At 43.4% G+C, this 12,227-nt stretch overlaps 1 protein-coding gene across 2 annotated transcripts in view; it reads left to right on the forward strand.

Annotated features, from left to right (window-relative positions):
* The window catches only part of SCAP (SREBF chaperone), a 91,291-nt gene that overhangs the window by 36,690 nt on the left and 42,374 nt on the right, over positions 1–12,227 (forward strand). For both annotated transcript variants that reach the window (XM_067470427.1, XM_067470426.1), the window contains one exon: positions 9,732–9,948. In XM_067470427.1, the coding sequence (XP_067326528.1) occupies positions 9,827–9,948 (122 nt within the window). In that variant the 5' untranslated portion in view covers positions 9,732–9,826. The remainder of the gene's footprint in view (positions 1–9,731; positions 9,949–12,227) is intronic.

The raw sequence follows: 12,227 nt of genomic DNA on the forward strand, positions 1-12,227 counted from the left end.
TCTCTTGTTTGGTTCCCTCTCTCCTAAGGGGGAGGGTGAAACCCCCTTCCACACTCTATCATTGCAGGAGGTGGGATTAGAATGCCACTCTGGGCAACGGCAGCGATTCAGTTCCACCCCCGTCCCAAGCATGGCTGGTGGGAACGAGAGAAAGGGCCTTCTCCGTGGCTGCCCCCCCCCCCCACCACTGCTACTCCCTTCCTAAGGAGTTAAAGATGGACCCCTCCCTCCCCACTTTTAAAAGCAGCTGGACATACCTTTGCTCACTGGCTTATGAGGAGGAGAAATAGTAGTTAGTAATGCTACCATTATACCTCTGATTAATAGCTGCCATCCGTATCCGTGCCCTGCTCACCCCACCAGCTCAATAGATATCTTGAGCAATGATTAATCGATTTGCCCCGAAGAAATAGGAAATCCGTGTTTCCATTTGATGTTGTATGTTTGGTCTTATATCTGTTATAACAGGCTGTGCTTTTTATTTCATTTTAGTTTGTTAAGTTATAATTCATATTTATATGTTGGGTTGTATACATTTCGTTAGCATGGATGTATTGTTGTTGGATTCGGGCATTGAATGTTTGCCTTTTATGGTTGGAATCTGCCCTGAGTCCCTTTGGGGAGATAGAGCGGAATATAAATAAAGTATTATTATTATTATTATTATTATTATTAAACTGGGAGGCAAAAACCCGCGAAACACCAAGTCCGTGAAAAGCGAACCGCAAAGTAGCGAGGGAAAACTGTATATATGATTACAGGAATGGTAATATGGACGACGAAACTGGATCACGATTTTAGTCATGAGATGCATTGGATTGTTATTGTTCTGTCAATATTGTGTATTACGCTTTTATGGTATTAAATTGTATATTGTTGACTGTTGTACCTTTGTTGTAAACCGCGTTGAGTCGCCTGTTAGGCTGAGAAACTGCGGTATACAAGTAAAGTAAAGTATAGTTTAATGTTTTGTAGACAATCTCATGTCATTAGGGAGGAAAATAGGATCATCAATAAATAGTATTTTATTTATTTATTTATTGTATTTATATTCCGCTTTTCTCACCCTGCAGGGGACTCAGGGTGGATTACAATGTACATATACACAGCAAACATTCAATGACATAGACACACAACATATATAGAAAGATGTATTGTCGAAGGTCAGTTGAAACATTCACACCTAGCTCCAGCAGAGAAGAGCTCTTTGCCCCACCCCAGCCATTCCACAGATATATAAACCCATTGTTCTAATTCCAACAGACCTCGCTACCTCTGAGGATGCTTGCCATAGATGCAGGCGAAACGTCAGGAGAAATGCCTCTAGAACATGGCCCTATAGCCCGAAAAAACCCACAAGAACCTATATAGAAAGACACTCAGAGGCTATTTAACTTTCCAACTTCTGGTCACCAGGGGAGCTGTCACATCCTCATTCTTTGCATACTTCCTGGAGTTTTTTATGGCCTCATAAATCAGTTAAATTAGCCTCCCCACAAAGTGGTACCTAAATTTCCTACTTGACAGATGCAACTATCTTTCGGGCTGCAAAGGTTGACAACAAGCTACACAATTTTGGTCGGGAGCTCACTCCGACCTGGGCTGGCTTCGAACTCATGACCTTTCGGTCAGTAGTGATCTTAATGCAGCTGACTCCCAGCCAGTTGTGCCACAGTCCCAGTACCAATATTCTTTGTAATAGAAGTTTCTCAGAGGTCTAGGTACGGACCAATGCAGTTTTACTTTGCATGAATAAAATGGCATTACGGAGGAGGGGGATGTGACATCAATATATTTGGGTGAAGGAGGCCATCCTCCAGCTCTTTCCGCTTTCCCCACAAGTGTAGATAAGCAATCTCTGGTTTCACTTTGCTCCAGGCCTCTTTGCATCTGGAGTGTGAGTCAGGTGTGGTTTCTGCAAGCCATGGTTTGGCAGTCTCCAGCGAGAGTGCCAGGAGTGCTTTGCCGCAAATGGAGCTTTATTATTTATTATTTATTTATTTGCTGCATTTGTTGACCGCCGTTCTCAGCCCTAGGGCGACTCACGGCGGTGTACAACATGTAAAAGACAATTTACAATAAGCCATAACGAAAAAACCAACATATCACTAATACAGTCATATAATTACACTAAAATAATCCGCTCCATCTTATCGTAGAATCATAACCAATCTCGTAATCCATATTCCGTTCCAGTTGTCATTACCAGTTACTGTAGCACTCAATTAAATGCCTTCTCAAATAGCCATGTCTTTAGGCTCTTACGGAAAGACATAAGGGGGGGCGCCTGTCTGATGTCAACAGGGAGGGCGTTCCACAGCCGGGGGGCCACCACCGAGAAGGCCCTCTCTCTCGTCCCCGCCAGACGTGCCTGTGAAGCAGGCGGGATCGAGAGAAGGGCCTCCCCAGACGATCTCAAGGCCCTCGTGGGCTCATAGGCCGAGATGCGGTCCGAAAGGTATTTTGGGCCGGACCCGTTTAGGGCTTTCACTAGTGTGACCTCCCTTCCCAAGGAGGGAGAGTGCCCTCAGGCTCTTGTTAGGCAAACTGTGGAGCGGTATAAGACCCCCATAGCCATGAGAATTGAAATACATTCCTGGCCTGACCGTGGTTACCTGAAACTGCGGATGCAACTTAAGAGCTTCAGATCACCGGCCTTCCAGTCCAGCATATCCTAGAGTCCCTCCCTTTGCAGCCAAGAAGGAAACCTGGCAGACTTGCTCTGAGATTCTCTCCGTCAAAGCTAATCTTCCATTTCGTTTGATGGTCTGCACTTACATTTGTGGCACAGGGTGCTCAGTGGTGTCTCTCATTGTGTTCTTCATTAATCCTAGCACCTAAGAATAGTAGGGAGGGCAAATGAGATCCAAGACAGTTTTAACCCTGATGCCGGCATCACATGGCCCCTCCTCAGCGTGGGCCTGCTTCTCTGTCCCACTTCTTACTCTATTATAAGCTTTTCCTAAGCTGTTAAGACCTTGAGCTTCTGTGGGAAAATCTAGACCACCTTCCTGGTCTTGAAAGCTGTCCTCCTTGAGTGCGGTCAGGCAGGCAACGTAGCAGACAGAGAATTCAGTGCCTTCTTCACTCAGGTCCCCCAAGCCTTAAAGCAGGCATTTTAGGAATTGTGGGAGTTGAAGTCCAAAACACATAGAGGGCCCAAGTTGGCCCAGGCCTGCCTCGAAGTGAATTCTCTCCATCCTTGTCCTCTTGCAAGGTGCAATCCAGATTTACTCTCCAAATATATAAAGCTTCCCTCTTCTGAGTTAAGAAGTTTTCCCTTTACCAAGCAAGCGGTCAGTAACCAAAAGTGGGTTGCCATGTATTACAAGTTGAGCATCTCTTATTAAGAATTCCTGAATCTAAAATAGTTCAAAATCGTTCAGTTGGGTGGCTGAGAGAGCCATCTTTGCTTTTGGATTATTCAGTACAGGTAATCCTCAAATTACAAGATTACGAGGTTCTGCAGGTTTATTTATAAATTGAATTGGTTTGCAAATCAGAACAGGTACATTTTTAAGTGTAACGCCAGTCAAAAATATGTATCTTTTAGCTTTGGATCATATAGAGAAGGGTCAACACTCCTATGGTGTTTCCTTTGCTGCCTGTGCCCCTCTTCAGATGTCACCTTCCTTTCTGTGCCTGTGATCATTGGATTTTGGAAAATGTGGCCTTTCCCCCTGATCATAACTCTTCCAGGAGTGGATTTCCCTTCGGAGGATTTCCCTCACTTCTTGTTGTAGGTAACACTTTCTTTCTCTCCCGCCCTATGACCCCATGGGAACTCGGGGGCTCACAGCATAAAAAGCAAACATGCAATGCCATAAACAACACAATAACTTAACAAAATTCCAATGGACAATACAGCACATTCAACAATCATACAAATCACCAACTAACAAATTAAGAACAATATCAATAAAAACAAGGTTAAAAGCCATGTCCATATTACATTCCTATTTCATAAGGCCTTTTCTTTAAACATTCACATCTCCCTAAGCCTCAGTATATAGCAGTGGTTCCAATGAGATCTAAAATAAGGTCCATGGCTCTAGATGATTAAATATGGTTTTCTGTGGGCGAGCAGATGGTGGCTTCTGGTTGCCATATGTTCTGTGTCAGAAACTAGAACTGATGTGGGCTGTCCAATGCAATTTTCTGAATCAGCACCCCAAATAACCAAACCAAATCTAAAGTTGACCAAAAACGGATTTCTAATGCTCTCAAGTTGCATTGGTATTAATGTTGGAGAGTGGTTTCCGATGAAATGATCAAATGAATTTTTATTTGCTTCCTAATGGTGGACAGCAGTGAGACCATTCTGATCTCTTTCAGGAGGGAGTTCCAGAGGTGGGGGTGACTGCAGAGAAGGCCCTCTCTCTCATCCTCACCAACCGGGTTTGAGACTGGGTGGGATCGAGAGGAGGGCCTCCCCCAGGCATTGGCAAACTTTGGCCCTCAGGGTGTTTTGTACTTTAACTCACACAGTTCCTAACACCCGGGAGTTGAAGTCCAAAATACCCGGAGGGCCGAAGTTTGCCCATGCCTGGGCTCCCCTGCTGAGCGCAGTGACCAAACAGGTTCAAATGAGGAAAGTTGTTACTTCATTTTTCACCAGGAGTCGTTTGTAAGTCCAATATTTGTAATTTGAGAACTGCCTGTATACCCAAACATTTTTGTGCACAAAATTATTTAAAATGTTGTGTACACAATCATCGTTCGGCTATATTTATAAGTTATATATGGAACAAAAGAATGTCATGTTTAGATTGGAATCTTATTTGTTTATTTATTTATTTACGGCATTTATATGCTGCCCTTCTGAAGGGGACTCAGAACGGCTTACAAGTAAAAAGTAAATACAATCTATTATTATTATCATAGCACAGTATTAATATTATATTATACTATAACATTATACTGTAATATTATTAGTAATATTACATTTATTATAAAATATATAATTATAATATCATTTTATTAGTAGTAGTGCATTGTATTATATTATAATATCAATATTATATATATATACAATATATTATATTATATTATATTATAAGCACAGTGTAGGAGACAAGTTGGAACTGCCTTGCTGGCCCCTCTCTTCGTACTGCTCTCAGAGCAGCGGTTGGTGCTAGGGCGGGGAGTGTGCTCCCAATCCTACCACCAAGATATCTCAAGTTTGTATATGCAAGTATGCCAAAATCAATCAAACAAACAAACAGAGCTCTTCTGGTAATTTGCATAAGAGGTACTCAGCCTTTGTTTAATTTATATTCTAATTAATTCCTCCAATGGAACACATGGTGTCTATCAGACCAAAATGGATAAAAGTACCTACTGAAGTGCACAACAAAGCCAGCCAATATTGCACAGTTTAAAACTCATTAATAAAAATACAAAGAAAATAAGTTGAGTGTGTGGTCAAGCAAGCAGGGATTGGCCAAAATCCTGCTGGAATTGTTTTCAAAGAGCTTTTGGCAGAAGGACGATGGAGGGCAGCCCATCTTTTCTTTGAAGGGAGGTAGAGCCCAGGAGCAGTGAAGACAAAGCCTTCTTTGCCGCCCCACCAAGTGACTATCTGGAGCTCTCTAATGTTTTCAGCAATATGGATGGCCATCTGTCGGGGATGCTTTGAATGCAGTTTTCCTGCTTCTTGGCTGGGGGTTGGACTGGATGCCCACAAGGTCTCTTCCAACTCTGTGATTCTATGATTCTATATCATTTTTGCTATTTGATACTGTTCCAGCCATATCTCCAGAAGCCGGAAATGAAAGGAGAAGCCTCTGCCTTTGTTTGTGTTTGTCTGTCTCACTGTTTATGATTGTAAAGGTATGTAATGTTTGCCTGTGTATGTAAATGCTGTAATCTGTTCAGAGTCCCCTAGAGAAGAAGGGCAGAATATAAACAAAGTGTGTTGTTGTTGTTGTTGTTGTTATATCTCAACATATGTCTAATTTGTTCATTAGGAACCTTTAACATCTGCACAGGGTCCAGGTTGGAGGAGCGGTGGTGCAAAGGAAGGGGCATTGAGTCTCTGCATTCCCTTCCTTCTGCATTTCATGACTTTGGTGTGTGACCAGAATGCTAACTCGTGTTGCTGCGTGAGGCTGCTCCTAATTCATAACAAGCCAGTAGAAATGAAAGGCATTTGCCTAGCATCCTCCCTAACCTACCATCATATTTAAAAATAGAAGGTGTAACAAGTGGTTGCTGTGGTTCTCCCCCTCCCGAATAAGGGGTGTGAAATACTCTCAATTCCATCCCACGCTCAAGCTCCAGAAGGTTGATTCACAATGCACTCTTTCCCCGCTGTTTCTTTCCAGTTGCCACAGCAACCATGTGCAAGCCCAGTCTGTAGTAACACATACCTTAGGTTTATGGGGTGTTTTTTTCCCCTTTTGCTCTTACAGGCTTTTCAAAACAAACAAAATCCACTCCCAACAGAAAGGAGAGCATGTTCCCTTCCTCTCTGTGGTTGTCCCCAGGGATGCTCGAGCCTGCATCTCAATGGCCGCCCTTGGAAATGTATGGGTGGGAGGCTGGTCTCCTCTCTTCTGCCATAGTGACTCAAGCACATATCGTGGGTGGAAGGATAAGAGTGCACAGGATAGTACCAGCTTCTCGTTTTTTGCCACGTGATGCCCTGCAGTTAGCTTTTACAGAGTGAGCTTCTCTGAAGGCCTAATAATAATAATAATAATAATAATAATAATAATAATAATAATAATAGTAATTGAAAAGTCAAGAACAGACCCCAAATGTAAACTCCGCAAGGAAGCAGATGAAACAATAGATCACATCCTCAGCTGCTGCAAGAAGATCGCGCAGACAGACAACAAGCAGAGGCACAACACCGTTGCTCAGGTGATCCATTGGAACTTGTGCCACAAATACTATCTGCCTGCGACAAAGAACTGGTGGGATCACAAGCCGGAAAAAGTTTCAGAGAATGAACACAATCAGCGCTGACAAAATTACCACCTGCCAGCTGCAAAAGGCCACCTTACTGGGATCTGCACTCATTATTCATCGATACATCACACAGTCCTCGACACTTGGGAAGGGTCCGACGTGTGATCCAATTCAACGTCCGGCAGAGTGTCTGCTGTGGACTCATCTTATTGTGTTTCTAATAATAATAATAATAATAATAATAATAATAATAATAATAATAAATGTAGACTCTGCAAGGAAGCAGATGAAACATTAGATCATATCAGCTGCTGCAAGAAGATCATGCAGACGGACTACAAGCAGAGGCACAACACCATTGCTCAGATGATCCATTGGAACTTGTGCCACAAATCCCATCTACCTGCGACAAAGAACTGGTGGGATCACAAGCCTGAAGAAGTTACAGAAAATGAACATGTCAAACTACTCTGGGACTTCTGGATTCAGACAGACAGGGTTTTGAAGCACAATACTCCTGACCTCACGATCATATTAAAAAACAGAGTGTGGATTGTCAATGTTGCAATCCCAGGTGACAGCAGGATTGAAGAGAAACAACTGGAAAAGCTGACACAATATGAAGATTTAAAGATCGAACTGCAAAGACTCTGGCATAAGCCAGTAAAGGTGGTTCCAGTGGTGATCGGCACACTGGGTGCAGTGTCTAAAGACCTTGGCCTCCACTTAAACACAATCAGCACTGACAAGATTGCCACCTCTCAGCTGCAAAAGGCGATCCTACTGGGATCTGCATGCATTATTCACCGATACATCACACAGTCCTAGACACTTGGGAAGTGTCCGACGTGTGATCCAGTACAACAGTCAGCAGAGTGTCTGGTATGGACTCATCTTGTTGTGTTTCAAATAATAATAATAATAACAATAACAACTTTATTTTTATACCCTGCCTCCATCTCCCCGAAGGGACTTGGGGTGACTTACATGTAGACATTACTTGATGATTCTTTATATCTTTCTTTTGTACCATGATCTTCATACATGAGCAGAGCTAATATATAAGTGTGCCTGACTTGAGCCTTCCTGAGAGATCTGCCTTCATTTGAAGGCCACTTCTCACTTTAAGTAACCACTGCTTGCTTTTGGACCTCAGTTGTCTTAGAAGAATGTATGAAGTGTCTTTGGCGAATGTGGCTTGTTACTGGTGGTATATCGGGTCCTACAGGATGTTCTTGTGGAGGTATCCTTTGGTCACCTTCCTTTGTGTGCTGCTACTGAGGAGGAAAAGGAAGAGGCCTGAGGCTGTTAGGAATTGTGGGAGTTGAAGTCCAAAACACGAGGACCCAGGTTAGCCCATGTCTGGACTAGATGCTTTGTATTTTAGTCTCATGTGTCCTGCAAAGGAACCTAGAGCCAAAAGCATGGCTCTCGGAGTTGTCCTGCCTCCGGGTCTGAGAAAGCTTGTTTTCTGCTGTTGTGGAGACTAGGATGCGGAGCAATGGCTTCAAACTACAAGAAAGGAACACCTGAACATTAGGAAGAACTTTCTGACTGTGAGAGCTGTTCAGCAGTGGAACTCTTTGTCCCAGAGCGTGGTGGAGGCTTTCCAACAGAGGCTGGATGGCCATCTGTTGGGGGTGCTTTGAATGTGATTTTCCTGCTTCTTGGCAGAAGGGGGTTGGACTGGATGGCCCATGAGGTCTCTTCTGTTGTGGCTCACTTTGAGCCTGAGCTTTCTGAGCCTGAGTTTCCTCAAGATGAGGAGGATGATGGGTTACAGATTTCTGAACATGTTCCTGTTATTGAGGCAGACAGTGTTGATTCTGAAGAAAAGACAGCATTTCTGTTTTCCAGAGAAAGTAATGTTGTTTTAGATAAAAAATAGTGTAACTTCACAGCTGCAGGTGGAAGAGTCAGCCCCATCTGGGAGTTCAATGCCTCTCGGTTCCCAGGGTGACCAGACCCAGGATAATGAGGTATCCGGCCTTGAAGATGGTGGAGATTTGATTAGAGAGGACTGTTTGCAATTAAGGGTTCGCCGAAGTGCACAGCTTGCCAACAAACGGGAAATTAGAGGTCAACGTAATGATTTCATGCTGGGGAAACATATTTAACGATCTGATTGAAGTCTGTCCTTTGTCAGTGCAATGTTGCTTATACCCTGTTAACTTCTCTGAAATTACCTCGGCTTTTGGGGAAAGCTTCTAGCTCTTTGGGACTTTGGTTTTGATCTTGATTTTTGGGGACTTTGTCATGCTGCCATGGATTCTTGTTTAACCAATGCTAAAGATGTATACTTCATGTTATTTGCCTTTGGATCTTGGAAACTTTGCCTTTGCATTTAAGACTCTGCTTTGGCTATTAAACTTTTGCAACTTCACTTCTATGTTTTTGATTTTGCTTTTTCTTCAGTAAACTACAAAACCTACAGCCTTGGTGTGTGGTGGTGTCTTGAGCAAGGTGAATCTATCCTGAGTTGTGATATCTTCCAACTCTAGGATTCTAGGTTGCAGGTTGCTTGTTGCTCTGTGCATTCATAGAATGCCACAGTTGGAAGGGCCTTCCATTGCCCTTCCATAAAGGAACACGCAATCTAAGCCCTCCTAATCGATTACCAACTAGCCTCTGTGTATAAACGTCCAGAGAAGGAGGTTCCACTGGATTCCCAAGTTGTGTCTGTTCCCCTGTTGAACAGCTCTCCTTACCGTCAGGAAGGCTGTCCTCCTGTTTAGGTGGAATCTCTTTTCCTGCTACTTGAGTCCATTGCTCCATCACCCATTGTTTTCTCCTCCCCTCTTACTGTTTTCCTGCAGGATTGTGTCCTCCTGTGAAGTGCGCCTGATGCTGGACTCCGCTGCAGCCCCGCTGAGGCTTCCCGGGATGACAGCAAGCTGATGGGCGGCTGAGGATGACCTTGACTGACAGGCTGCGGGAGAAGACATCTGGGGCCTTCCACAAGCACGGGCTGCTCTGCGCTTCCTACCCCATCCCCATCATCCTCTTCACGGGACTCTGTGTCTTGGCCTGCTGGTAAACACACACCCCCTCCCCAAATATCCCTTAGTGCGTGGTGCGACTTGAGACAAAGCAGGATGAAGATCTTTGTACATTTTGCTCTCAGTAGCAACAGATTTCTCAGCAACTGTGCTATTTGTGCAGTCCTTTCTGCACAGAAAATTGTATTTTCCTTCCAGGATTTCTCATTCATCCTTTTTGACAGGGTTTTCTGATATTTGGGAAACCTCTTCTGTCTCAGTCTGGAACTGAGTGTAGTTCTGGGCCTTTCCAAAGGTCTTTTTGGTTCTGGACACTGACACACATCATCATCGTCATCATTATTATTATTACTATTATGCCAACTTTATTGGTGGGAAACATATATAGTATATACTGTATACTGTCTGTCTATCTATCTATCTATCTAGCTAGCTAGCTAGCTATAGTGTGTGTGTGTATTTATATAAATAAAAATGTAATGTTCATTTGTGGGATTAACCTAACTCAAAAATCACTGGCCGAATTGACACCAAATTTGGACACAATACACCAATAATAATAATAATAATAATAATAATAAACTTTACTTATACCCCACCACCATCTCCCCAAGGGGACTCGGGGCGGCTTACATGAGGCCACGCCAATCTATACAGAAAACACAATATAACACAAAAACACAACAGAAAATCAGAAAATAAAATAACATAAAATACAAAACCAATGTAAATAAGCAGCACAACAATATAAAATCAAAACATTAAAACACTAAAAAATGATCACAGTAGGCAGGGCCAATTTAAAGATTAACATTTTAAAACACTGGGACATAGGACAGTGTAAAATACCAGGAAGGGGGTCTGGGGGATGAGGTAGGATTTCATTGCACAAACCAGAGAATAAAGTGCTTCTGAGGACATTTTATGCAGAGTTTGGTGAGGGATTATCATACATTTAGTCATTGAAGGCACATTGGAACAACCAAGTTTTCAGGCTCCTCCTAAAACTTTCCAGGGTGGAGGCTTGTCTACTATCTCTGGGGAGCGAATTCCAGAGCCGAGGGGTCACCACAGAGAAGGCCCTCTCTCTGTCGTCCCCACAAGTAGCACTTGCGATGAGGGCTGAGGCTGTTAGGAATTGTGGAAGGTGAAGTCCAAAACACCTGAAGGGCCCAGATTGGCCCGTACCTGCTCTCAAGCATGTATTTTTTTTTTAATTTTCAACATTTCTGTGTCCTGCCTGTCTCCATTAGCCGTGTAACGTTTGTAATGTTGTGTCAGGTTGTGGTGCACGTAGAAGTGTGAATAGCAGCAACATCATCTTTGCAGCATTTGGTGTGAATATAGCACAGTCTTGATGGGTAACAGGCAGAACAGTGGCCTTTTTGTCAGTCTTGGCAGCAGGAGGAAGTGCCATGTTCCCTTTCACATGGAAAAGCATTGCAGGACGAGAGCCATGGAAGGGGAATAAAGGATTCCTTTGCTTCACATGGAAAGCCTCCTTTCCCAGGCAGACTCCCTTCCCTGCCTTTGAGGTTCAAAGAGAGCGTTCCAGTGGAAGGAATCCAGAGGGGAAAAGGCGGGGAAGAGGGGCCCCAAGCTCAGGGCGTCTGGGTTTAAGAAAACTGAGGCTCCGCTCACCTAAAGCTGTTTGCTTTAAGTTTCCTGCACTGGTGTATTTCTGGAAAAGTTTTGCTTGTTTTGCAAGTGGCTGGATACCCAGAGAGGGAAACATCAGACAGAAATGGAAACTTTGATAATTATTGGGTGAGTGGGCTTATTAACAAAAGACTCTCCTCATAAATGAACAGAATGTTAGCAGCAGTACGACCCAACACCAGTAGCCAAAAGTGATGAAAAGAACAAAAACACACCGACCAATGTCATTTCTTCCATGGGAGGCTTTTCTTTGTAATAAAATAATATGCACTATTTATAAGATCAAGGTTTTCATAATACAAATAAAGTTCTTTACACTTCCTTCTTTGCTTCCACACTGGGCTTCTTTCTTATGCAGATAAACAGCTTCACTCTCACAGAACCTCTTTTCACAATGAATTCACACAGTAGCTTTTTACGCTCAGCAGCCTTCACACTGGAGCTTCACACATGAGGCCTTCAACCTGGGGCTTCTCTCACACTGAGGCCTTCTCATATTGAGGCCTACCTCACATTATTTATTTATTTATTTATTTAGCTTGTATATCGCTACTCCCAATTTGGCTCGGAGCCTTGGCTTGATGCCTTTCTCCCACTGAGGGTGCTCTCAGACTGAGGCCTCACTCACACACTGGGGCAAACTTAACACTGAGG

The sequence above is a fragment of the Anolis sagrei genome, chromosome 6, assembly GCF_037176765.1.
Source record: "Anolis sagrei isolate rAnoSag1 chromosome 6, rAnoSag1.mat, whole genome shotgun sequence".
NCBI classification, from domain to species: Eukaryota; Metazoa; Chordata; class Lepidosauria; order Squamata; family Dactyloidae; genus Anolis; species Anolis sagrei.